This window comes from Mandrillus leucophaeus, unplaced genomic scaffold, assembly GCF_000951045.1.
Source record: "Mandrillus leucophaeus isolate KB7577 unplaced genomic scaffold, Mleu.le_1.0 Scaffold302, whole genome shotgun sequence".
NCBI classification, from domain to species: domain Eukaryota; kingdom Metazoa; phylum Chordata; class Mammalia; order Primates; family Cercopithecidae; genus Mandrillus; species Mandrillus leucophaeus.
The window spans coordinates 732,185-756,274 of record NW_012103166.1 but is presented as its reverse complement, the minus strand read 5'-3'; the positions used below and the strand labels follow the sequence as shown (position 1 = coordinate 756,274).

General features: G+C 43.1%; 2 protein-coding genes across 4 annotated transcripts in view; both read left to right on the top strand.

Moving 5' to 3' along the window:
* The first annotated feature begins 2,068 nt into the window (after positions 1-2,068).
* Positions 2,069-24,090, top strand: part of NR1I2 (nuclear receptor subfamily 1, group I, member 2) — a 36,124-nt gene continuing 14,102 nt past the window's right edge. For 2 of the 3 annotated variants that reach the window (XM_011987173.1, XM_011987172.1), the window contains exon 1: positions 2,069-3,867. Coding sequence is in view for 1 of the 3 variants with exons in the window: in XM_011987171.1 (XP_011842561.1) it covers positions 4,327-4,421 (95 nt within the window). In the remaining 2 variants the exon portion in view is untranslated. Of the gene's footprint in view, positions 3,868-4,280; positions 4,422-24,090 lie in introns of those variants that run through there. The other variant, XM_011987171.1, reaches the window with a different exon arrangement.
* LOC105544616 (prohibitin-like) lies at positions 13,362-14,031 on the top strand. Its single transcript, XM_011987170.1, has 2 exons — positions 13,362-13,715; positions 13,981-14,031. The coding sequence occupies exons 1-2, from the start codon at positions 13,362-13,364 to the stop codon at positions 14,029-14,031; spliced, it is 405 nt and encodes a 134-aa protein (XP_011842560.1).

Below are 24,090 nucleotides of genomic sequence, written 5' to 3'. Positions count from 1 at the left end.
AATATTGCTGGGAAGAGGTATTGTGGTGTTACCAGATTCCAGATTTGCACCTTTTCCCCTCAATCCCTTTATCCCTCTCATACATCATAGTGATTTATGAAAATATATGTATAATTCTACATAATTTTTAGATAATTCCATATATACTAAATACCCAATTATCTCTTTGCTATCAAAGGATAATTTATCTTTATCATGACACTTGCCATCATTACAAATTTAAAGCCTAAAAATTAAAACTTAAGAGGTTTCACACATTTAAGAGCTAATTTATTTAATAATAAATCAAAAGTAAGTATGAGTTTCATTTAGTAGTAGCAAGAGCTAGCTGCAGGGAAGGTCCTCTCAAGGTGGTCCTTTTTCTTCTTTTCAATAAAGGCAGAACTCTATTAAAGCATATTAGTAAAAACCATACTTAAAATGATTACTACACCGAACTGAGCAGCCACCAAATGCAATTGGTACCAACTGTAATAAGGGCCTCTGCTCTCAGGAGGCTTATGACTAACTAAGGCAAGAAGTCACAGATAGCATATTCTGCAGTGTAATTTATAGATGAGGTGAAAACAAAGTGTTCCAAAATTCTAAGAGAGACATTGGAATTCTGACCACAACAAGTGTAATTTATGGAGCCTCAGAGTAATTATAGGATCTGGAACAGCTGGCGCTCAAATTTAGTTGTCCCCCCGGTTGCTGGAACCTGCCATTTCTGGGAAGTTAAAATTTGCATCACTGCTTCTACTTGTGATAAAATGAAACTGCTTTCAAAGAGAAGATTCCTATTCCTAGCCTTCTTGGGTAACTTCTACTACCTCCACTTAAGGATGAAAAGGGAGAAGGTTCCTCCAAGACTGCCTCATGGGGATCAGAGTGTCACCTCCATGCTTCTGCCCTAAGTGCCCCTGAGCACACCCCAAAGGAAGGCTAAGAGATTTTTGAGAAAGACCATGTGACTGGCTAATAAACACCTATTTTCCTCAGATTCTACCTGAATTTATATCATCAGTGCATCACTCTTTTATCTTGTCCTCTCTTCCTCTTTTTAAATATAAATATTCTCTGGAGATGGGGTAAAACATTGAATGAATTCACACTGAGGAAACTGGCCAGGCACAATGGCTTATGTCTGTAATTTCAGCAATTTGGGAGGCCAAGGCAAACAGATTGCTTGAGCCCCAGAGTTCGAGACCAGCCTGGGCAACATAATGAGACCTCGTCTCTACAAAACAAAACAAAACAAAAAAATTAGCCAAGTATGGTGGCATGCACCTGTAGTCTCAGGTATTTGGGAGGCTGAGGTGGGAGGATTGCTTGAGCCCAGGAGGTTGAGGCTGCAGTGAGCTATGGCCATGACATCGCACTCCAGCCTGGGTGACAGAGCAAGACCCTATCTCAAAAAAAGAACAAAAGAAAAAGAAAAAGAAACTCTTCAGGCTGATCAGATCTGCTTTTCTCTGATGAGTAGCTTAGGAGCTCTACATTTCTGGCTGCTGCAATAGACAAAGTGTAGAACAGAGGTCAAGGCCTCAAATTTCTCTGACTTCCCAGCTGGGCTTGAGAGTGACACAGGCCCTCACCTGAGGGCATTAGTAAGCTGTCCTTAAGAACAAGAGTGTATTTTCTGGCTGTTTTCTTAACTCATTTCACTATAGAGCCATGCCTAATATTAACAGTGCAGTGCTAGACTACAGAGCCCCGACAGTCCTACAGCCTTCTCCTGACTTCTAGCTGGGACCCCACACCACAGACCCAGAGGAAAAGAGACCCAAAGATCCCTGCAGAAAACTGAGAATAGTTCCTTTACCACAGTGGTTTCATAATCTGTTCTTAGTTTCCTGTTTCTGCTGTAAACGATTCACCATATTTTATAAGAGAGAGAAGGCCAGGCTCTTGTGAGCCAGGAGGGATTTGAGAGATGATGAAAGCTATGTATGTTTCCCGTAACCTAAGGACTTCTGCAAGGTGCCCTCCCTGAGCTGGAGTCGCGCCTTTTTTCCCTGGACATGGAAATACCTGTCAGTGCAGAAAGGCCTACTTTTGATCTTGGAAATAAGTTTTCTGGGGTGAGTTCTTAACCCTTTCCAGCTTTCCCACCCACTTTGGCTGTAGCCATGGCCTTCAGATCTATGTTTCTCAGGGGACCTGCAGGCCCCAGATATAGCCCTATGCTGTCCTCCTACCCCAGAGCACACTGTTCAGGCTACTTCCCCTGGGACTGAAATCCAGTGTTTCACTTACTCTTTTTCTTTCCAATATTCTCATGACATTCAATATTGCACTTACTCTAGGTCCTCCCTGCCTAAGGCCCAAGTCAACTTGCTGTCCGGTGGGATTCCTCGCCCTAGCAGAATCCCCTGTGTGTAATCAGAAATGTGACTGAAAAAAGGACAGAGCCCTATGGCTGTGGGTCCCAGTCCCCCACTGCTGACAGTAAGTCCCCAGGAGTGAGCTGTGTAAGCATCTTACATTCTGCACTTGGCTGAAAACAGCAAGGCAAGCCTCCAGTTGAGAAATGTTAACCCCTAGGAAATCCCTGCCTCAAGTCCTTCTCATCCCTTGGGAAGTGCAAATTGGGTAGAAAAGAAACTGATTAAAAACAGAACAAAACAAATCATATTTAGATATTTTGGCTTTTCTCACCAGGGCTGGATTCAAGCATGTCCTTCAAAATAAAAACAACTTAAGTCAATAAATAAATGTAAGGAAGTCCAGATGTTCACGTGAAGACAACTGTGGTCATTTTTTGGCAATCCCCGGTTCTCTTTTCCACCTGTCTGCTCAGTTGTGGTCTCCCTCTCCCTCTCTTGTTGGGGCCCATGCCCCCGCTTTACTGTTGCCAGAGGCTTGTACTTAGTTTTCCTGTTAGGTAGGAGCAGTTACTTCCACTCCCCACACCTGCCATAAAGCATCTTTGTAAACAAAGTGAGTAGAAGGAAAATCTCCTGATATCCACCACGTTCGGCTTTTGCTGATTCTGTTCACCTGGGAGCAGCTGCTACTGGGGAATAAGAAGGTTGAGACTGAGAGTGAGGACCGCTGCCTGCTGGCAGGACCCAGGAGAGCAAAGAGCCCTCAGCTGGTCCATCCTCCCAACTCCTGGTCAGCCTTCTGTTCTGAGATCAGAGCGGTGGGGTCACACTCTCAAGAACTGTGCTCAGCTGCCTCATCTCACACCCTTTCCCTCTCCCTGTGTGCCTGCCTCCCTCTTACATAACCACGCTGGTGATTGGCACTGTCATAAATCAATACTTTGCTCACTTTCACATCAAGTAACACTATCCAGGGAGGTGGTTTCAACAAAGGAGGAAGTATTAGGAGATCTAGGTTCAAATTAACGTTGCCCCTAAAAGTAAAGGACAGAGACCCTCAGACTGATGAAATATGCTCAGAATTACTTAGACAAAGCAGATATTTGCCACTCTCTTCCCCTTCTCCTGTGTTTTTACAGTGAAGACACCTGAAAGAAAAAAGTAGGGGGAACATAATGAGAGTAAATACGGTAATCTCTTCATTTGCTAGTTCAAGCGCTGGACTTGGGACTTGGGAGTGGCAATGGGGCCGCTTAGAACCTACATCTGACTTGGACTGAAATGTAGGTGAGAGACAAGATTGTCTCATATCCGGGGAAATCATAACCTATGACTAGGACAGGAAGAGGAAGCACTGCCTTTACTTCAGTGGGAATCTTGGCCTCTGCCTGCAAGCCAGGTGTTCACAGTGAGAAAAGCGAGAGAATAAGCTAATACTCCTATCCTGAACAAGGCAGCGGCTCCTTGGTAAAGCTACTCCTTGATCGATCCTTTGCACCTGATTGTTCAAAGTGGACGCCAGGGGAGAAGTCAGAGCGAAGAACTTACCGCTAAGCAGGTATGGTTTTTCTTTCTTTCTCTTTTGCTAGCGGCTGACCGCCCTTCAGCTTCATCCAAAAGATGTGTGTGAACACAAGTATACCTTCTGTTTGAGGTCAGCATCATAGTGGGTGCTGAATCATGTTGGCCTTGCTGCTGTCTCCTCATTTCTAGGTTGGAAAAAAAAAAGCATGAAAACAGTCACTTAATGTTGCGCCTCATTACTGATTCTCTCTGGTCCTGCACTAGCCTCCTAGAAAAATCACCACGGGGACGCCTCAACTCTGCATGAGTTACCACAAGTCACACATACAGCCACCTCACTGTTACAGGGCTGGAGTCCCTGGACCCAGGAAATTCCCCCCCCTCCCCAGGACTGTGGGAGCTGGGGGCTATGGGAACTGGGAGCAACTCAGTCCTGATTCCTTTTGACCTGCTGGGTTAGTGCTGGCAGCCCCCTGAGGCCAAGGACAGCAGCATGACAGTCACCAGTACTCACCACCTCAAGGAGGGGTCCCTCAGTGCACCTGCCACAGCCCTGCACAGTCCTGCGGCTGAGTTGGCTTCAGACCAGTGAGTTTTCTACCTCTGCTATTGAGAGGGCACCTTGTCCCACAGAACCGAGTCTTGCCTGCATGTGCTCAGTGCCACCAAGCCCTTCTTCTCTCCACATTACAGCCCAGCTTGGCTGAGGCTATGGCCAGAGGCACTGCTTTAAGGCCACTCCATATCTAGGACAGGTCAACTGACACCTCTGAGGCCACTGAGTCTTGACTCAATGAATCAGCTATAGCAGGCACTGTTCCTCTTCCACATGGCCTCTAATGATCTGGCCAGAGTTGAAAGGATGCTAAGGGAGGCCTCAGAGGCTTATTTAATCAGTTGGTTAATGGGAAAAAGTATTTTTTGGTACACAAATATGCTTTAAAAATATTTTAGTTATGTCATAAAAGTCTAAACCTGGGGTTGACAAACTATGGCTCACAGGCTAACTCTGGCCCACCAGCTGTTTTTATAAATGAAGCTTTATTGGAACACAGCCATGCCCATTCGTTTTGTATTGTGTACAGCTGTTTTTGCCCTACAACAGCAAAATTGACCAGTTGCAAATGAGACAGTATGGCCCACAAAGCCTAAAATATTAACTCTCTGGCCTTTAACAGAAAAAGTTTGCCAACTTCTGATCTAAAAGCTGTCAACTTGTTCCAAAATTATTGTGGAATAAACCCAAGACAACCACAAAACTGACTAGACTATGTTTTTTAGGTAATAACTTTTTAAATTATAAAGTAATACATGATTTCATGCTCCTTGAAAATGAGAAAGCAGTATACATAAACCTAAATTCACCTTTGGCCTTTCTGTCAATCCTAATCTCCAGTTTCCTCAAAAGTACTTAGTGTGATATATTTACTGCCAGACCATTGTGTCTGTGTGTGTGTTCATCTATGCATAGATGTACCATTAAACATATCTGTTGTCATGTTGTTCTAATTCTGTTTTTCCACTCAATAGCATGACTTGGAGACTTTCCATGTCTGTATAGAGCTCTACGTCATTAATTTTAACAGCTATGTCATATTTCACAGTGTACACTTCTTTTATTTAGCCATTTTCTTTTTGATAGATATTTACACTTTTTCCAATTTTTCAGTCTTACCAATGAACCCCACTGTGTTTGCCTGCTTGTAGACATGTGCAAGTATTTCACTAGAGGAACTACTGAGAAGTTGAATTACCACATCACAGGATATATGTGGTTCAATTTTTGAATGCCAAACAGCCCTTTGCAGTGCCTGAACCCATTGTACTCCCTCCAGCAGAGAAGGGTAGTTACTGTTCCTCCACACTCCAAGCAATGCTTGCTGTTTATTCAGTATTTTATTATTTTTTCCATTTGAATTAGTGCAAATGACAACCCATTATTTCAATATTTTAATTTCCCTGATTGTTAATGAAGTTGAGCATTCTTTTTATAGGACCTCTCTTGGCCATTGTATTTCTCTTCTTAAATTACCTATTCATATCCTTAGCTTATTTTATGTTGGACTTTTTTCCTTCTTTGTAGGAGTTTGTTATTTATTCTCAATGCAAATTATTTGATATGCGTGTAATATTCTCCCTAAGCCTGTCACTTGTGTTTTAACTTTGTTTAAATCATACTTTTTAGCCAACAGAAATTTTTACTAATATTTTTGTTGTTATTTTGATGTAGTTGAACCTGTCAATTTCCCTCTTTATGGATTTTACTCTCTGAGGCTGATTTTTAAAAGATTTCGCAGCTTCCAAGATTATGAAGCTACTTTGGTGCACCTTCCTGTAATACTTTTATTTAAAAAGTTAGTCTTTATTCATCTGGCACTTATTGCAATACATTATATCAATACTATTTATTGAAAAGTCCATCTTTTTCCTATTTGTCTGAAATGTCACCTCTATCATGTACTCAGTTCCTACTTACACATGTCCATTTTTCTGTCCTTTTGTATTTATTTCCTATTCCTGAGCCAATTTCCACTATAATGTTTATATTTTTCTACTTGATATTTTCCCCCAATAAATAGAAAATCTATTTTGTGTTTTGACATTTTGCCTGGTTACCTTATGGAATTCTCTTAATAGTTATAAAAGCTTATCAGTTGATTCCTTTGGAATTTCTAGATAGACAAACATATCATCTTTATATAGTAAGAGTTTTGCTTCTTCCTTTCCAATCTTTACAAACCTTAATTTTTTGTGTCTTATTGGTTTTTCTTGGCTGAGTGGTAGCCATGAAAGAAGATAGTGTCAGAGCTAATACATACAGTTGTGTGGGAAGTATACTGCACAATTCTAGGGGATACTGTTTACAAACACTTAGATGTCCTAGGCATTCTTGTCATGTTCCTCATTTCCATTTTTATTTTGTACTATGAACTTATTTTTCTTGGAACCTTCTCTTTGGGATTCATTGAGATCGAAACTGTTTTCCTCTAGAGGATTTATTTTTGCTTTTGCCGGGAACCTGAGGACAGAACTAACTGGGACCACCATAAGCTTGGGGTCTACTGGCCACACAAATAGTGTGAATTCTGACGCAAACTTACTTGATCGCAGGCCTGTTGTTAAGAATCTCAAAGGAGTCTTTTCTTTTTGCTCTACCCAGAGCCAAGGCTGAGAAGGCCTGGGATACACCTGTCTCCCTCTGTGGTTCCTACTGACAATGTCACCCTTAGGGGATCTTGAGTTTATAGTCTATGATCTGGTTGGTCCCCAGGCTTTGTCTCCTATTCTACCATTAAAATCCAGGCTCCAGGCCTACAGGAGTCCAGGAAACCCCAGGATAATCATGACTCCCCTTTCTCATGCCTCTGGCTTAGCATAATCTTATAAATTTTGGCCTCTTGAGACTTCCTTTACTTTCCTACCAGCTCAATCCTGCATGAAAGATGACATTCTTACAAATTTATCCAGTATTTTTAGGTGCTGTATACCAGGAGAATTTTCTCTAACCACCTTCTCCATCATAGTGCCAGCAATAAAATCTTTATTTTTTATTTTAATGAGATTGATTCTAATGCTTCTCCAATAAGATACATAGTAAAAGTGTTTAGTAACTATTCTATATCAGTTTAGTGAAGCTCTCTTCCATTCCTCTTGGTTAACCAAGAATTTTAATCATGAATGAATATTGAGTTTTATTAAATGCTTTTCAGCATTTATCAATTTCCTTATCATATTTCCATAGCTAATTATATAACTCATCCCCAGGGTGATGGAAGCAGAGGTGACCCAATGGCCACTAGGACCCTTGGAATGCAGACTCATGATTTTTCCATTAAAAAGAACAATAAATTCAGGGAATGTGGACAACATTAATTCAAATTCTTAGTGTGGTTGCCATGTTCTGTTCGCTGAGCCATCAGACTCTTGTCCTCACACTTCAGATATTGGTGTCCTGGGCACAACCTGGGCAGGACGGGAGGAATGTGTAGGGGACCCCTCTTGCATACAGGGGCCTTTTAGGTGGCACAACTTGAAGGGGGCTGGGAAAAGTTCTCTGCAACACCTCCTGAACCTCTATGAAACATCGATACGACAAACTGAATACCCAACTGGAAATTGACATAAAGAGGCATACCCAAATCCTAAATCCTAATTTTCCTGGATCTGTGTAAGTTCCGAAGGGTCAAACTATAAAACCACAGGCAATACTGGCACTACACATGCGTTGATAAGACATAGGCAGTTAACTCGGAGGCCGCTGTGTCCTGTTAAATATCGGAGGAGGGTACTGTGTGTACTTATGACCTGGGCTGATAACCAGCTCTCAACCCTGATGTGTGTCTAGGAACCTTCTGACCTCTTGGATCTGATGACCAAGTCCCAGGAAGCATAAAGGTCAATTTTCATTTATGGCCCCCTGAAAATAGCAGCTGACTTCACTTTCTTGAATTCACAAACTGTGACTTCGGCTATCTGAGTTTCCTGTGGAGGCCTGTGCATGCCAGGGCCAATGAGGAGACTTTTGTTTACAATACTTGATTTGTTTCATAAAGAATTTAAAACATATAGCCTCATTTTGTCCCCATGAATTCTGTGAAAAAACAACTTGCGTCATGTATCTATTTACTTGACAGGAAGAATCAGAATAAAGGAAAAGAAAAGATGTTCTGGCCAGGCATGGTGGCTCATGCCTGTAATCCCAGCAACTTGGGAGGCCGAGGCGGGTGGATCACTTGAGGTCAGGAGTTTGAGACCAACCTGGCCAACATTTTGAAACCCCGTCTCCACTAAAAATACAAAATCATCCAGGCATGGTGGCACACAACCTGTAATTTCAGCTACTCTGGAGGCTGAGGCATGAGAATCATTTGAACCCGGAAGGTGGAGGTTGCAGTGAGTAGAGATCAGGCCACCGCACTCCAACCTAGGGGACAGAGTGAGACTGCCTCAAAAGAAAAAAAAAAAAGTTCTGTCATTAATTGACTTCATGAACTGGAACACACCCCAGAGCCCCTGTTTCCTCATTTGCAAAAGGGATAATAAGAACAGCTCTGCCCCCAACTCACTTGTTCAACTTGGGATAAATCCTGCCCTGCCTTCCTCACAGGCACCTCGACATGAAGTTGTAATTTTGAAATGATTTTGTAAACAGCAAAACTTGTGCAAATGTGAGTTAAACTCACCAAACATCTCCCTTCACTGAACAGCATCAATGGTTTTATAGGCATCACTTGCCTGCATCTTAGAAATTCAGTATTCTTGCATTACATTCCCCTTACCTGCTTTTTTCTCTTTATCCTCTGGCCAATTCTGCCATTAATATGTGTGTGTGTGTGTATGTGTGTGTGTGTGTGTGTGTGGTGTGTGTGTATATGTATCTTGGAGATAGTGGGATGATTATATATATATTATGCGTGTGTGTGTACATATATGTGTGTATACACACATGATTATATATAATATTGTATACACACACACATAATTAAATATATATATAATCCTGCTATCTCTAAGAGTTTCTATCCCAAAGATTATGGTTTTTGTTTTTTTAACCATTTACCCCCTTTTACTTAGACTCTGTTGCTTCAACTTCAAATTGCCCACTCTTCTCTTCCCATAATCTCAGTGACCTGGTTCCAAAGGTTTTACTTTGACTCATTTGAAGACTAAATGTATCTATGTGTCCTCCCCACATCCTTTTCCGGGGAAGGAGCTAACTCACCCTCAAATGTATATTGACTTTTTAAAAAATTATTATTATTATTATTATTATTAAATTAAGAGACAGGGTCTTGCCGTGTCACCTAGGCTGAAGAGCAGTGGTATGATCATGGCTCACTGCAGCCTCAAACTCCTGGGCTCAAGCAGTCCTCCTGCCCCAGCCTCCCAAATAGCTGGGACTACAGGTATGTGCCACCATGCCCAGACACTTTTAAAATTTATTTTTGGTACAGACAGAGTCTCACTTTGTTGCCCAGGTTCATCTGAAATTCCTGGCCTCAAGTGATCCTCCTGCCTCAGCCCCCGAAGCATTGGGATTACAGGTGTGAGCCACCATCCCTGGCTATGACATATGAAAATTTATTTATTTATTATCGATTGATTGAGACAAGGTCTCATTCTCTTGCCCAGGCTGGAGTGCAGTGGGACAATCATGGCTCATTGCAGCCTTGACCTCCTGGGTTCAAGTGTTCTTCCTGCCTCAGCCTCCCAAGTAGCCTCCCATGACTACAGGCACATGTCACCACACTCGGCTAATTATTTTATTTTTTTGTAGAGATGGCATGTCACTATGTTGCCCAGGCTTGTCTCAAACTCCTGGCCTCAAACGACCCTCCTGTTTCAGCTTCCCTAAGTGCTGGGATTACAGGTGTGAGCCACTGTGCCTAGCCTGTATATTGGCTTTAAACAGCAATTTAAAATGTGAGTCATTTCACATATCTGTTTGATTATTTCTTTTATTTCCTAGCACCATAAAGGTGTTTTTATTGACAAGATAATCTTCTCCATGCCAGTCTGTTTGCGTACTGCCAATTTTCTGTCTGGTTAGTTGGATTTCTTAGGTCCTGCTACTATTGCAAGTGTGGACTGCAGACCCACAGCATCAGCTCACCTGGGAGCTTGTGAGATGCTGAAGCTCAGGCCCACCACAGACCTACTGAATGGGAATTTGCATTTTCATGAGCTCCCGGGTGATCTGTACGTACATGAAAGCTGGAGGATCACTCTCTTAGATTGTAAGCACAGGCTCCAGGTGACCTTAAATGGGGCCACTTCTGAAGCAGGCATGGGAGAGAAGGAAGGCAAAAATCTCAACTGCCAGGACCCTGCTTCCTAGAGATTAAAATGTGGTTCAGAACTCAGGTTGGGATCAAATGCAGTTTAATTGACATGGTTATCTTTTTATTCCTTATTGTAGTGCTTTTAACTACTGCATTAGTTCATGTTCACATTACTGATAAAGACATACCTGAGACTGGGTAAATTGCAAAGAAAAAGAGGTTTAATGGACTCACAGTTCCATGTGGCTGGGGAGGCCTCACAATCATGGTGGAAGGCGAAAGGCATGTCTTACATGGTGGCAGGCAAGAGAGAGAATGAGAACCAAGTGAAAGGGGCTTCCCCTTAAAAAACCATCAGATCTCATGAGACTTATTCACTACCACGAGAACAGTGTGGGGAAACCACCCCCATGATTCAATTACCTCTTACCAGGTCCCTCCCACATATGTAGCATTATGCAAGCTACAATTCAAGATGAGATTTGGGTGGGGACACAGCCAAACCATATCAACTACTGATGTTACTTTCCTTTGCTTCCTTTCTTTCTGCTGCTTCTCCACCTCACAGCTTCTGCTTCCTCAGAGCCCTTCCTGCTTCGCAGCTTCCCTGTCCTGCCTTCTCTCTGAGTGCACTGTGGCTGCCATGCACAGGGCAGGACCCAGAGCAATCTGCTATTTTGGCTTCCCTTTCAATTTAAATTCAATTTCAATATTCTTTAAATATTTGTTGACATTTATTTGGTGATGTTCTTTTTTTAATTTGTGGTAAAATATACAGAAGGAGCAGGATTGAAAAATTAATTAATTAATTCTGGTAAAATTCATATAACAAACTTTACCATCTTAAGCATTTCTAAGTGTGTAGCTCAATAATGTTAAGTATATTTTCATTGTTGTGCAGCCAGTCTCCAGAGGTTTTTCATCTTTTAAAATGGAAACTCTACTCATTAAACAACTCCCATTCCCCTTGCCCCACAGACCCTGGCAACCACCATTCTACTTTCTGCTTCCATGAGTTTGACTACTATACCTTGTATTTGTCTTTCTGTGACTGGCTTATTTCAATTAGCATAATGTCCTCAAGGTTCATCCGTATTGTAGCATGTGTTAGAATTTTCTTTTTTTTTCAAGGCTGACTGTATTCCATTGTAGTATGTCCCATGTTTTGTTTATCCATTCATCAGTTGATGAAATTTGGGTTGCTTCTACGTTTTGTCTATTGTGAATAGTGCTGCTGTGAACATCAGTGTACAAATAACTCTTCAGGACCCCGATTTTAGTTCTTTTTGGATATACACCCAGAAATGGTTGCTGAATTATATGATAATTCTATTTCAGTTTTCTGAGAAATTGCCATATTGTTATCTATAATGGCTACACCATTTTTACATTCCTACCACCTGAGTCCAGGGTTCCAATTTGTCTACAGCCTTGTCAACACTTGTTATTTTCTGTTTATGTGATAGCAGCCATCCTAAGGAGTATAAAGTGATGTTTCATTATGGTTTCCATTTGCATTTGCCTTATGATTAGTGATGTTATTTTTTCATGTGCTTGTTGGCAAGTGATGTTCTTTTAAATATGTACTATGTTCTTTATGGTCAAAATCAGTTATTTATTCTGTGTAATTTTCCAAACCACACAACTTCTTGGAAGGCATGTTTAAGTGTTTACATAATAAAACAGTACATTTCTTTCTTGCAAGCAGCCCTACACCACATATTATTCCATTTCTGGCTTTGTCTGCCAACTTCAATGTGCTGTCCTCAGGGTTGGGTTGGCTGGAGTGGCCCTGTGTGACAGGCATGTGAATGTCCCTGAGCACCGTGCAGATACTAGTCTGTATTGTCAAGGAGTGTTTTAAGTCTCCACCTCAGGGTGATGACTGCTTTGGTAGGAAAAGAGGCAATTTAAAATTCACCTGATTTCTGATTCGTTCCAATAATGTTTTGGTGCCTTTGAATATGGCAGCCCCCTAGACAGCAGTCCAGCCAGCAGACCTTACAACTTAGCTCCGTCTGTATGTCTGACATCTAGACTCACGAGAAGAGGATCTAAATGGGTCAGGGAATTACTTGTCCCTGGGACAGAGCAATTACACCATTCTTCACAGGCCCCAGAAGGTCTATGGACCCTTTGTTTGGGCACCAGGAGCTCCTCTAAGAACAGGTTTGGGGTGGGCGTGGCCTCCTCCTGCAAGGTCAGGCTGGATGAACATCTGTGAGAGTCTCCTGCACAAGGAGAGGTGGGAGGCTGTGAACACTTGTATGTAACACCATTTGTGCCCTTGTGTAATTGCTTCACCAATGTTGACAGCTCATGTGACACACCTTTCTTCTTCCGATGGAGGAAGGAAGTAATACCATTTTCTATCAAAAGCATTCCTTGATCATCGCTGGCCTAAAAAACAGTTGTTTGATGGGTCTCTTGTCAAAGTCAGTGATATGGTTTGGATGGTTTGTCCCTTCCAAATCTCATGTTGAACTATGACCTCCAGGCCGGGCGCAGTGGCTCACAACTGCAATCTCAGCACTTTGGGAGGCCAAGGCGGGCAGATCACCTGAGGTCAGGAGTTTGAGACCAGCCTGGCCAACATGATGAAACCCCGTCTCTACTAAAAATACAAAAATTAGATGTGGAGGTCAGAGTGGAAGCCAGTGTGAGACGGTTCAGCAGAAGAAAACATAGCTGCCAAGTGTTTGAGTCCATCAGCAAGTTTGGGCTGGCCTTAGCTGTTGCAGGAGGCATGGTGAACTCTGCCTTATATAACATGGATGCTGGGCACAGAGCTGTCATCTTTGACCAGTTCTGTGGAGTACAGGACATTGTGGTAGGGGAAAGAACTCACTTTATCATACCATGGGTACAGAAACCGATTATCTTTGACCACCATTCTCAACCACGTAATGTGCCAGTCATCACTGGTAGCAAGGATTTACAGAACGTCAACATCACACTCTGTGTCCTCTTTGGGCCTGTCACTAGCCAGCTTCCTCACATCTTCACCAGCATCGGAGAAGACTGTGATGAGCGTGTGCTGCCATCCATCACGGCCGAGAGCCTCAAGTCAGTGGTGGCTCGCTTTGATGCTGGAGAACTAATCACCCGGAGAGAGCTGGTCTCCAGGCAGGTGAGCGACAACCTTACAGAGCAAGCAGCCACCTTTGGGCTCATCCTGGACGATGTGTCCTTGACAATCTGACCTTCAGGAAAGAGTTCACAGAAGCAGTGGAAGCCAAACAGGTGGCTCAGCAGGAAGCAGAGAGGGCCAGCACTCACTGGCCACTGCAGGGGACAGCCTGATGGAGCTGTGCGAGCTGGAAGCTGCGGAGGACATCACGTACCAGCTCGCTCGCTCTTGGAACATCACCAGTCTGCCGGTGGGGCAGTCCGTGCCCCTCCAGCTGCCCCAGTGAGGGCCCACCCTGCCTGCACCTCCGCGGGCCAACTGGGCCACAGGCCCGATGATTCTTAACACTGCCTTCCTTCTGCCCCCACCCCAGAAATCACTGTGAAATTTCATGATTGGCTTAAAGTGAAGGAAATAAAGATAAAATCACTTCAAATCTCTAAAAAAAAAAAAAAAAAAAAAAAAAACAAAATTTAGCCGGACGTGGTGGCGTATGCCTGTAATCCTGTAATCCCAGCTACTCGGGAAACTGAGGCAGGAGAATCGCTTGAACCCAGGAGGAAGTGGATATAGTGAGCCAAGATCATGCCACTGCACTCCAGAGTGGGTTGACAGAGCAAGACTACGTCTCAAAAACAAAAAACAAACAAAAAGAAATGTGACCTCCAGTGTTGGAGGTAGGCCTAGTGGGAGGTGTTTGGTCATGGGGGTGATCCCTCATGACTGGTTTGGTACCCTCGGTAATGAGTGATTCTCACGCTTAGTTCATACAAAAGCTGGTTGTTTAAAGAGCCCGGTATCTCCTCCTCTCTCTCTTGCTCCCTCTTGCCATGTGACGTGCTGGCTCCCGCTTCACCTTCCACCATGCTTGGAAGCTTCCTGAGACCTCACCAGAAGCAGACGCTGGTGCCGTGCTTGTACAGCCTTCAGAAGCATGAGCCAAACAAACCTCTTTTCTTCATAAATTACCCAGCCTCCGATTCCTTTGTGGCAATACAAAATGGACTAACACAATCAGATCTCACTGTAACTCCAGAACCTTGCTGCCCACCGTTCTGTCCTAGCCAAAGTCCAGTTTTTCCCCTCCAGAGTTACCACAAGGAAAATGAACAGCCTCAATCCTTGCCACTCAGGTGTCCGTGTAGAGAGTCCACCAACAGGCTTTGTATCAGCAACAAGGCTGTTTATTTCACCTGGGTTCAGGCCGGCTGAGTCCGAAAAGAGAGTCAGCAAAGGGTGGTGGGATTGTCATTAGTTCTTACAGGTTTTGGGAAAGGCCGTGGAGTTAGGAGAAATGTTTTACGGGCAGGGGGTGGATCTCACAAAGTACATTCTCCAGGGTGGGGAGAGTTACAAAGAACCTTCTTAAGGGTGGGGGAGATGACAAAGTACATTGATCAGTTAGGGTGGGGCAGAAACAAATCACAATGGTGGAATGTCATCAGTTAAGGCTCTTTTCACCTCTTTTGTGGATCTTTAGTTGCTTCAGGCCACCTGGATGTAAACAGGGGATATGATGGCTTAGCTTGGCCTCAGAGGCCTGACATAGATGAAATTTCTCTTCCAAACACCACTAGCTGGGGAGTTGGCTCTTGGCTGGGGCTGGTCCGTGCACAGGCCAATAAGGGAGCTGGGCAAGTGCGGAAGTGGAGACTAGCTGTGTCCCAGACAGCGACTCTCCCCGGCCTGTGACCCTGGAGAGTCCTTTAGCAGGGCAAAGTGCAACGTAGGCAGACCATAAGGGATGCCTCGGTAACAGACAAGCTTTGTGTGCCTGCAGGGGGACAGGAAGAGGGTGGGGCAGGAGAGGGAGATAAAAGGGCTCTGAGGCAGTGTACTCTGAGCTCCTTCAGTCTCCTGCTCTGCTCAGCCAGTCAGCCCCGCCTCCCTTGTTTACGACCACACAGCACTGCTGTGTGTCTGCCCTTACCTGTGACTCTTCCCTAGCTGCTGCATGGCTAGCAGCCCTCTTCTTTTCTCCTTCTCTCTTAAGAAACATGCCCATCACCTGCAGTTTCTCTGGGCTCCCCGTTAATCCTCCTTCCTCATCTCCTAATGCTGCCACCTCCCTGTGCCTGGAAATAGTCAAGGCCGGATTCTGTTCTTTTGCTTGAATTTCTTTCACTTTGCTTCTTAACTCTTTCTAAACTACAATTCCCCCATTCTCACTGCCTTAGTTTTCCCTCTCTCCGTGTTTATCAAACTATATCCCACCACGCCCTGACAAGGCTTCTCTCCCGTAGATCATCCCCTTTCTAGTATTTTGCTGGCAATATATAGTGGGGTTTTCTCCTTTGCCCTACGTTGTCACTAAACTTCCCAACCTAATAGGCAGTGTCTTGCACCTTCTACTGATCATTTCATTCTTTCTAGCACTAAAGATGACCACTTCCCATGTCTGTACCCAATTCCAATTCCTGGCCTGTTGGCCCAGATGTATCTGTAGCACTCACCCGTGTTCTCATGCCTAGTGTCTAAATATTTGACTCCAAAGGTCACTAGTGGATCACCTCCCTGCCTCTCACTTTCCCCCAAGGCACAAAGTCTCTTCCCAGCACCTCCCTTTAGTCCTTCCCTTCCTCGTGTCTCTTCTACAGGGAGAGGAACATGCTCAACTTTGTGATTTTTTTCTAGTTTGTAGTTGTGATCTACCCTGTACCACTGAATCATCTCACATGATTTAAACACTCACACCAAGTGTGCCACACTTCATGGCTTAATCCCCTGTTCATCAGAAAACCCCAGGTCCCTGGAACTGAAGCAGGGTCTCATTCAGCCTGACACAACCTGAAATTTCTCCCTGACTTCTTTCCCAGCCCCAAGACAGGGGACTTGCAAGAGTCCCTGTGTTGAGCCTCTTTGGAACTCACTGTCCTCCGTTGATCAAGGCCCACCCAGCAGGTTCTGTCTAGTTCTAATCCTCAAGGCTCCTTTGCATCCCTTCCTTGCTCCGTTGTCCAGCCCTGAGCTCTCTCAAGCCTTGTACTGCTCTCCCCTTTTCCCTTCCCTTCCAACTCTATTCCTCTCCTCTCTACATACTCCTGGGAGCCTTGCTCCTTCTGTAGCACAAACTTCACACTGATTTTATTTCAAATTCCCCTCCATCACTATCTCCAGTTGCACTGCTCTTCTTAGTTTCTTTCCCTCCACGTTCACACTTGTCTTCTCTGGAGGGCAGGCTCTCCTGGGGGCTTCCCCTGGGCCAGCCTCAGAGTGGCATCTGCTTTTCTGGTTCCTCCCCACCTCCTCTCCCCTCACTTCTTGCCCTGCCAGATCTGTCTATGGCAACAGCCCCTGCAGCAGTGTGCTCTCCTCTTCCTCTTCCTCTTCATGCCCAAGGCCATGTCAGCCTCTCTTAGCAGCTTCCATTTTATTGTAGGGGCACTAAGCATAAAGCAGTTAGTGAGTAAAGCGAGTTAGTTCAACATCAGTGGCAAGGGCTAGGACCTGGCCTCCTGACTATGACAACAAGACAATGCCCACTAGATCTCCCTGCCAGGAGCAAAAACCAAAGTCCTCTGACCTCCAGGAGGCTGCCGGCCAGCTGGGTCCTGTGTGGTCACAGTCAGTCATTCCTGTGTTTATGTGTGTGTGGTTCATGGAAGACCTCCCTTCTCCCTTGAATAGGGGATTTGGGGCCTCTTAGCAAATGAAGTAACGGCACAAAGACGTGTGTGTGTATGCATGTGTGTGTGTGTGTGTGTGTGTGTGTGTGTGTGTGTCCCCTTCTCATTCTTATTCTCCACTACCCCCAGACAAACACAGGGGATCTTATACAGAAAATCAGCATTTCGCAGAAAGGAAATGGCCTCGTGAGGAAGCAGCAGGAACAGCCTGTTTATAGGAGAGCTCAGTGGGCCAGGCAGGAGGTGCCCCGGCCCTTCCTCTGCGTCCACCATACTCCCTTCTTCAAGCTGTTGAAGTGGTGCTCCGGGATGTCAGCCTCCAGGCATTCAGCCATCAGACTCTTGCTCTAAAGAGGACAGGGAAAACTGAGGAAATACAGACAATTATAGAGGAGAAAATGAAAATAATTCCAACCCCAAATTCATCACTATTTCAATTCTCTATATATACATATCTACACACACAGATACATACATACATATCTCTAAAATATAGCATATACAGGACATTATTATTATTGTAGTTTTAAACCTTCAATATTGTTTTATATGCACCCATATATTTACCCTTTTTAGTTCTCCACATTCCCTCCTGAAGTTCCATGCTCCCCACTGGCTTTTGCCAGGATAACTTTCTTTGGTATTACTTGTAACGCAAGTATCTGCTGGCAAAAAAATTCTTCAGTCTTTGTCTGAAAATGTCTTTATTTGGCCTTCACAATGGAAGGATGATTAAACTGTTGGTCAAATTCTTGGACAGCAATAAAGATATCAACCCATTGTCTTTTCTGTGTTACAATTTCAACTGAAAAGTCAACCATTAATCTTATTTTTATTTCTTTGTGGTTAATTTTTTTTTTCTGGGTATTTGTAAGATTAGTTTTCTTGTCATCGATTTCCAGCAATTTTATGATGTGTGGGTAGGTGTGTGGGTAGGTATGTGTGTTTTTAATCCTCCTTTCATTACTTTCAAAAACTTCTTGGCAAATGTGTGTTCCCAGATTGCTTCTGTCCCAGTCTTGTGTCTGTAACATATGTTAGGCTATTTCACTGAGTTTCATGTGTCTCTTACACCCTGTTTTTTTCTTAATGCTCTTTATTTTGTTTGTTTCTGTGCTTCGGTTTATATATTTTCTGTTGACCTAATTTTGAATTCACTATCACTGTCTTTTGCTGATTCAATCTGTTGTAAAACATCCAATGAGTTGTCAATTTCAGATATCATACAGTTAATTTCTGGAATATGCAGAAATGTCCAGTTGATAATTTTTTAAAGTGGCATTATTGAGAGATAGCTTATGTATCATAAAGTCTAATCATTTAAGTGAACAATTGAATAACTTTTAGTATATTTACACTTGTGCAGCTATCATCAAAATCTAATTCCAGGACATTTCTATGCTCCAAAAAGAAACCTAATGTCCATTTGCAGCCACTCTCTATTCCACTGTCAGCCACAGGCAACCACAAATCTACTTTCTCTATGGATTTTCCTTTCCTGGACGTTTAATATAAGCGGAGCTATACAATATGTGGTCTTTGAGTATACTTCTTTCACTTAGAATAATGTTTTCAAGGTTCATCTGTGCTGTAGCGTGTATCCTTCATTCTTTTAAACTACTGAATAGAATTTCGTTGTATATTAGTATTCCAGGTGTATTCCACATTTTATTGATCCATGAACCAGTTGATGGCTATGTGAGTTGGGTTTTTGGGCTATTATGAATAATGCTGCTATGAACAGTTGTGTACAATTTTTGTGTGTGGGCATAGCTTTTCATTTCTCTTGGGTGGATATGTAGAAGTGGAATTGCTGACTTATGATGAATTTATGTTTAAGTAACTGAGCAATTGTTTTCTTAAATGGCTGCACCATTTTACACTCCTGCTAGCAGTGCATAAGGGCTCAGTTTCTCCACATTATTACTGATTCTTATGTCTTTTTGATTTGTAGCCATTGTTGTGTATTGTAAGAGGTATTTCTTTGTGGTTTCAATTTGCCTTTCTCTAATAACCAATATTCTTGAGTATATTTTCACATGTTTTTTGGTCATTTCATAGCTTCTTTGGTGAAATATCTATTTTAATCTTTTGCTCATTTTAAAATTGGGTTATTTGTATTTCTATTATTGAGTTGTAAGAGTTCTTCATATATTCTGAATACAAGTCCCTTATGGGATATGTGATTTTAAAAATAATTTCCATCTGTGACTTATCTTTCTACTTTCTTAATAGTATAGAAAAGCACAAACATTTTCAATTTCAATGAAGTTCAATTTATCAACTTTTTTGTGCCATATTTTTTCTGATTAAAAAACAAACAAACACAAACAAACAACAAAAAAGACTTTTAAAAGCCAGGAATAGAAGAAGTCTTCCTAATGTAATATGACAATCTGTCTTATCAGCCACCAGTAATATGCTTTATAAAGAAAACTAGGCTGGGTATGGTAGTTCACGCCTCTAATCCCAGCACTTTGGGAGGCTGAGGCTCGTGGATCACCTGAGGTCAGGAGTTTGAGACCAGCCTGGCCAACATGGTGAAACACTGTCTCTACTAAAAATACAAAAATTAGCCGGGCATGGTGGCAGGTGCCTGTAATCCCAGCTACTTGGGAAACTGAGGCAGGAGACTTGCCTGAACCTGGGAGGCAGAGGCCGTGGTGAGCTAAGATTGCACCACTGTACTCCAGCCTAGGTGACGAAACTTTGTCTCAAAAAATATATATATATGTGTGTGTGTGTGTGTGTGTGTGTGTGTGTGTGTGTATAAAATACCTGAAGCCTTCATGCTTTTGGTGTCATATCTAAGAAATCTTTCCCTAACCATAAGGACTTATTCCTATGTTTTCTTCTCAGAGTTTTATAGTTATAGCTCTTACATTTAGGTCTATGATTTTGTAATCCATTTTGAGTAAAATTTTCTGTATGGCACGAGATAAGAGCTTTAATTCATCTTGCATGTGAATATCCAATTTTCCAAGCACCATTTTTTAGCAAAGTTGGTCTTTCCTCCATTGAATTGCCTTGCATTTTTACCAGAGATCAATTAATGATAACAGTAAGGGTTTATTTCTTGAATCTCAATTCTGATCCATCAATCTCTATATCTGTCTTTATACTAATGCCACATTATCTTGGTTATTTTAGCTTTGTTGTAAGTTTTGAAATCAAAAAGCGTAAGTCCTCCAACTTTGTTCTTCTCTTTCAACATTATTTTGGCTATTATGGGTCTTTTACTTTTTCATAGATCATAGTTCTCCTTTGAAACTTTTCTTGCCTTCATCTCTTTGTCTATATTATCTTCCATCTCCTTTTCATTAATCATATGTTTTTTTTTGGTCTTTTTTTTTTTTCCTTTTTCTGGAGAATGGGGTCTTGCTATATTACCCAGGCAGGTCTTGACCTCCTGGGCTCAAGCCCTTCAGAGGGTATGGGACAAGATAACTCTGGATGTGGTCAGAGTGACAACAAGGTTCCTTGGTCCATTCTTCTATAGCTAGAATTGAAATGGCAAGAAAAGAAGTGAGGGTCTTAGGGAATCACTTCCTGCCTGAGAACAGAAAGCTACATTAAAGGAGTCCCATGGCATGGAGGGACCCTGTCTGGGGTGAACCACCTAGGAAAAAGTTTGCAGGCATGGAAATGAAGAAAGTTTAATGAACAGTTCATTCACTCAAAGACAAACCTTGTGAAGGATGCAGCATAGCACTGAATTAAGAACACAGGTTTTGGAGTCAGACTGACATGGATTGAGATTCTGGCTCCACCTCCTACCAGCTAAATAATGTCAATGAATCGCTCACCTGAAGAGGAGAGGAGCTGTGTGTGCTCAGTGCAGACTTACGGTGCCTTCAGCAAACTGACAAGTTTAGTCATGTAGAAAGACTAAGTTCATTGATTTATTCACTCATTTATTACATAAATGAATTATATTCTTCCTTTCTGAGAACATAGTCCTTAGCTTTAATATTCACCTTGCATACTGGATTTTACAATCAATTATCTTTGCAAAGGCCTCTCTGAAGAAGTGTTTTACTTTCACTCAGTATAGGAGATGATACTTTCAACCCTCTTCTGATGAGACTTCACCAATTACTAAGCACCCTGAGAAGCAGGTGGAGCCCTCAGAAGCCAACACAGCTGTGTTCAGTTAAAAGTACACATCTAATTGGTCTCACTAAATTTGCATGAAATAGAGATGTAGCTGGCACACACCAGCCACCCAGTCCCTGTCATTTTCCTGCCCAAGGGTGACATTCTGTAAAGGAACAGTGATGGAAGAGTTACACGGGAGCAGGACTGCAGCTGCTGGCTGGCACCCCTTCACCCCAGTTCAGATCTATTTCTAACCCAACTCCAGGGGTTCTGCTTCCATTATTTCTTGCCACATAACAAATCTTCCCTAAACTTACTGGATTAAACCCACCACTGTTTCATTTTCTGACATGATTTTCTGTGTTGGCTGGGCTCAGCTGGGGAGTTCTTCTGCACCACAGGACCTTGGCCGACGCTGCAGTCACCTAGAGGCATAACTGGGCTGGGGAGTCCAAGAGGGCTCACCCACACATCTGATGTTTGGTGAGGATGGCCAGGAGGCTAGGGTGGCTGGGCCTGTCTCATTGGTGTGATCTCAGGCCTCTCCCTCTTCACATGAACTCTCTGCATGGTCTCTCTGGGTGGTCACTAAGCAGGGTAGCCAGACTTTGTTACACAGTGGCTTAGGGCTCTCCAAAGACAAAAGTAGAAGCTACCAGGCTTCTTACTGCTTAGGCCCAGAACTGTCTCTTCCCCACATTCTATTAACTAAGCAAGTCACAGACCAGCCTAGACTCACTATAGGAGGGGGCTGCACAAGGGTGTGAATCTTTCAGGGCATGGCTCCTTGGGGACCACCTTGGACAACAGCTGTCATGGGTTCTCTAGCTGGAGTTTCGTAGGCATATGAGAGAAGGAACTACAGAATGTGCCAGAGTCGGCTTGCTTAACACTTGGGCCAAACAAAGTGAAAGTTATACAAATACCGTGGAATGAGATTCTGGCATTAATTCTACTATCTCCTCATTCAGAAATTGGGGAAAGTGTAAATTAGACATGGTTTAAGTAAATGTCCTTTCTGTGGTCCTTTGGTGACATTTCTTTTATCTTCTTGGTCCACGTCACCTGTTGGGCTTCTCCTGTGAATCATGTAGTCGAGTTGTAATTGTCACTTCCATTATGGGGAATAGCATTTATATTTATTGCTGAGAAAGCACCATCTCACCATCTTCAATTGTCCAAAGTTCATAATTGATGTGCAGAATCTTTGCCTACTGTCTCCATTGCCCCAGGTGCTGCTATCCCTCATTGCTCCTGAATGATGCTGAAAACGTAAGGGAGGTTGTTCTCTAATGTAGACTCTGAAATACTATCCTGCTAATAAAATTTCCTCTGCCTGCCTGTGATGCGCTTTGATTTGGGAACACTCTTTGTGAACAGTTAGAGGGTTTTGTAAAGTCCCTGGGTTTTTGTCGTAAGAGTGACTTCCAAGTTATTTGGAATACATAACAGAATATATCTGGTGTGTAGTAGATTCTCAACACATGTCTGTTGAGGAATATGATAAATGTCGTGATGATTGTTATGAGGAATAAATGAGTGCCATGTTCTGAATGTTTATGTTTCCCCCAAATTCATATGTTAAAATCCTCATCCCCAGTGTGATGGCTTTAGAAGGTGGGGCCTTTGGGGGGTGACTGGGTCATGAGGGTGGAACCCTCGTGATTGAGTTAGTGTCCTCATGAATGAGACCCCAGAGACGGGGCGTGGTGGCTCATGCCTGTAATCCCAGCACTTTGGGAGGTTGAGGCAGGTGATCACTTGAGCCCAGAAGTTGCAGACAAGCCTGGGCAATATGGGGAAACCCTGTCTCTACTAAAAATGAAAAAAAAAAAAAGTAGCTGGGTATGGTGGCACGCACCTGTGGTCCCAGGAGGCTGAGTTGGGGGATCGCTTGAGTCCAGGAGGTAGAGGCTGCAATAAGCTGAAATCACACCACCACTGTACTCCAGCCAGGGTGGCAGAGGTTTTTCTTTTCCTTTTTTTCTGTTTCAAAAGAGAGAGAGAGAGAGAGAGAGAGGCCCTAGAGACCCAAAGAGCTGGCTGGCTAGCCCCTTTCACTATATGAGGACACGGAGAAAGTGCCATAGATGACAGGAAGCAGGCTCTCACAGACATTGAATCTACCAGTGCCTTAATCTTGGACTTCTCAGCCTCCAGAACCATGAGAGATAAATTTCTGTTGTTTATAAGCCACTCAGCTTCTGATATTTTGTTATGGCAACCCGAATACACTAAGACAATGAATGACCTTTCACAAAGGACCTGAAACACTGAGTTTGAATAATCATTAGTTTCCATTTTGGTATCTGTTCCATGCCTTATTCTCTAATACAAAATCTGCCCCAAAATACTAATCCTGAACCTAAGATTGCTGCAGCTATGTGCTGAAACCATCTTTCTCAGTGTGCTTTTTTTTTTTTTTTTTTGAGACAGAGTCTCGCTGTGTTGCCCAGGCTGGAGTGCAGTGGCACAATCTTGTCTCACTGCAACCTCTGCCTCCCAGGTTCAAGTGATTCTCGTGCCTCAGCCTCCCAAGTAACTGGGATTACAGGCATGCGCCACCACACCCAGCGAATTTTTGTATTTTTGATAGAGATGGGGCTTCTCCATGTTGGCCA

Coding starts and splice junctions, on each gene's coding strand:
- LOC105544616 (XM_011987170.1), top strand. CDS start 13,362: ATGGTGAACTCTGCCTTATATAACATGGATGCTGGGCACAGAGCTGTC. Junction 13,716..13,980: donor GCTTTGATGCTGGAGAACTA/ATCACCCGGAGA, acceptor CGCTCTTGGAAC/ATCACCAGTCTGCCGGTGGG.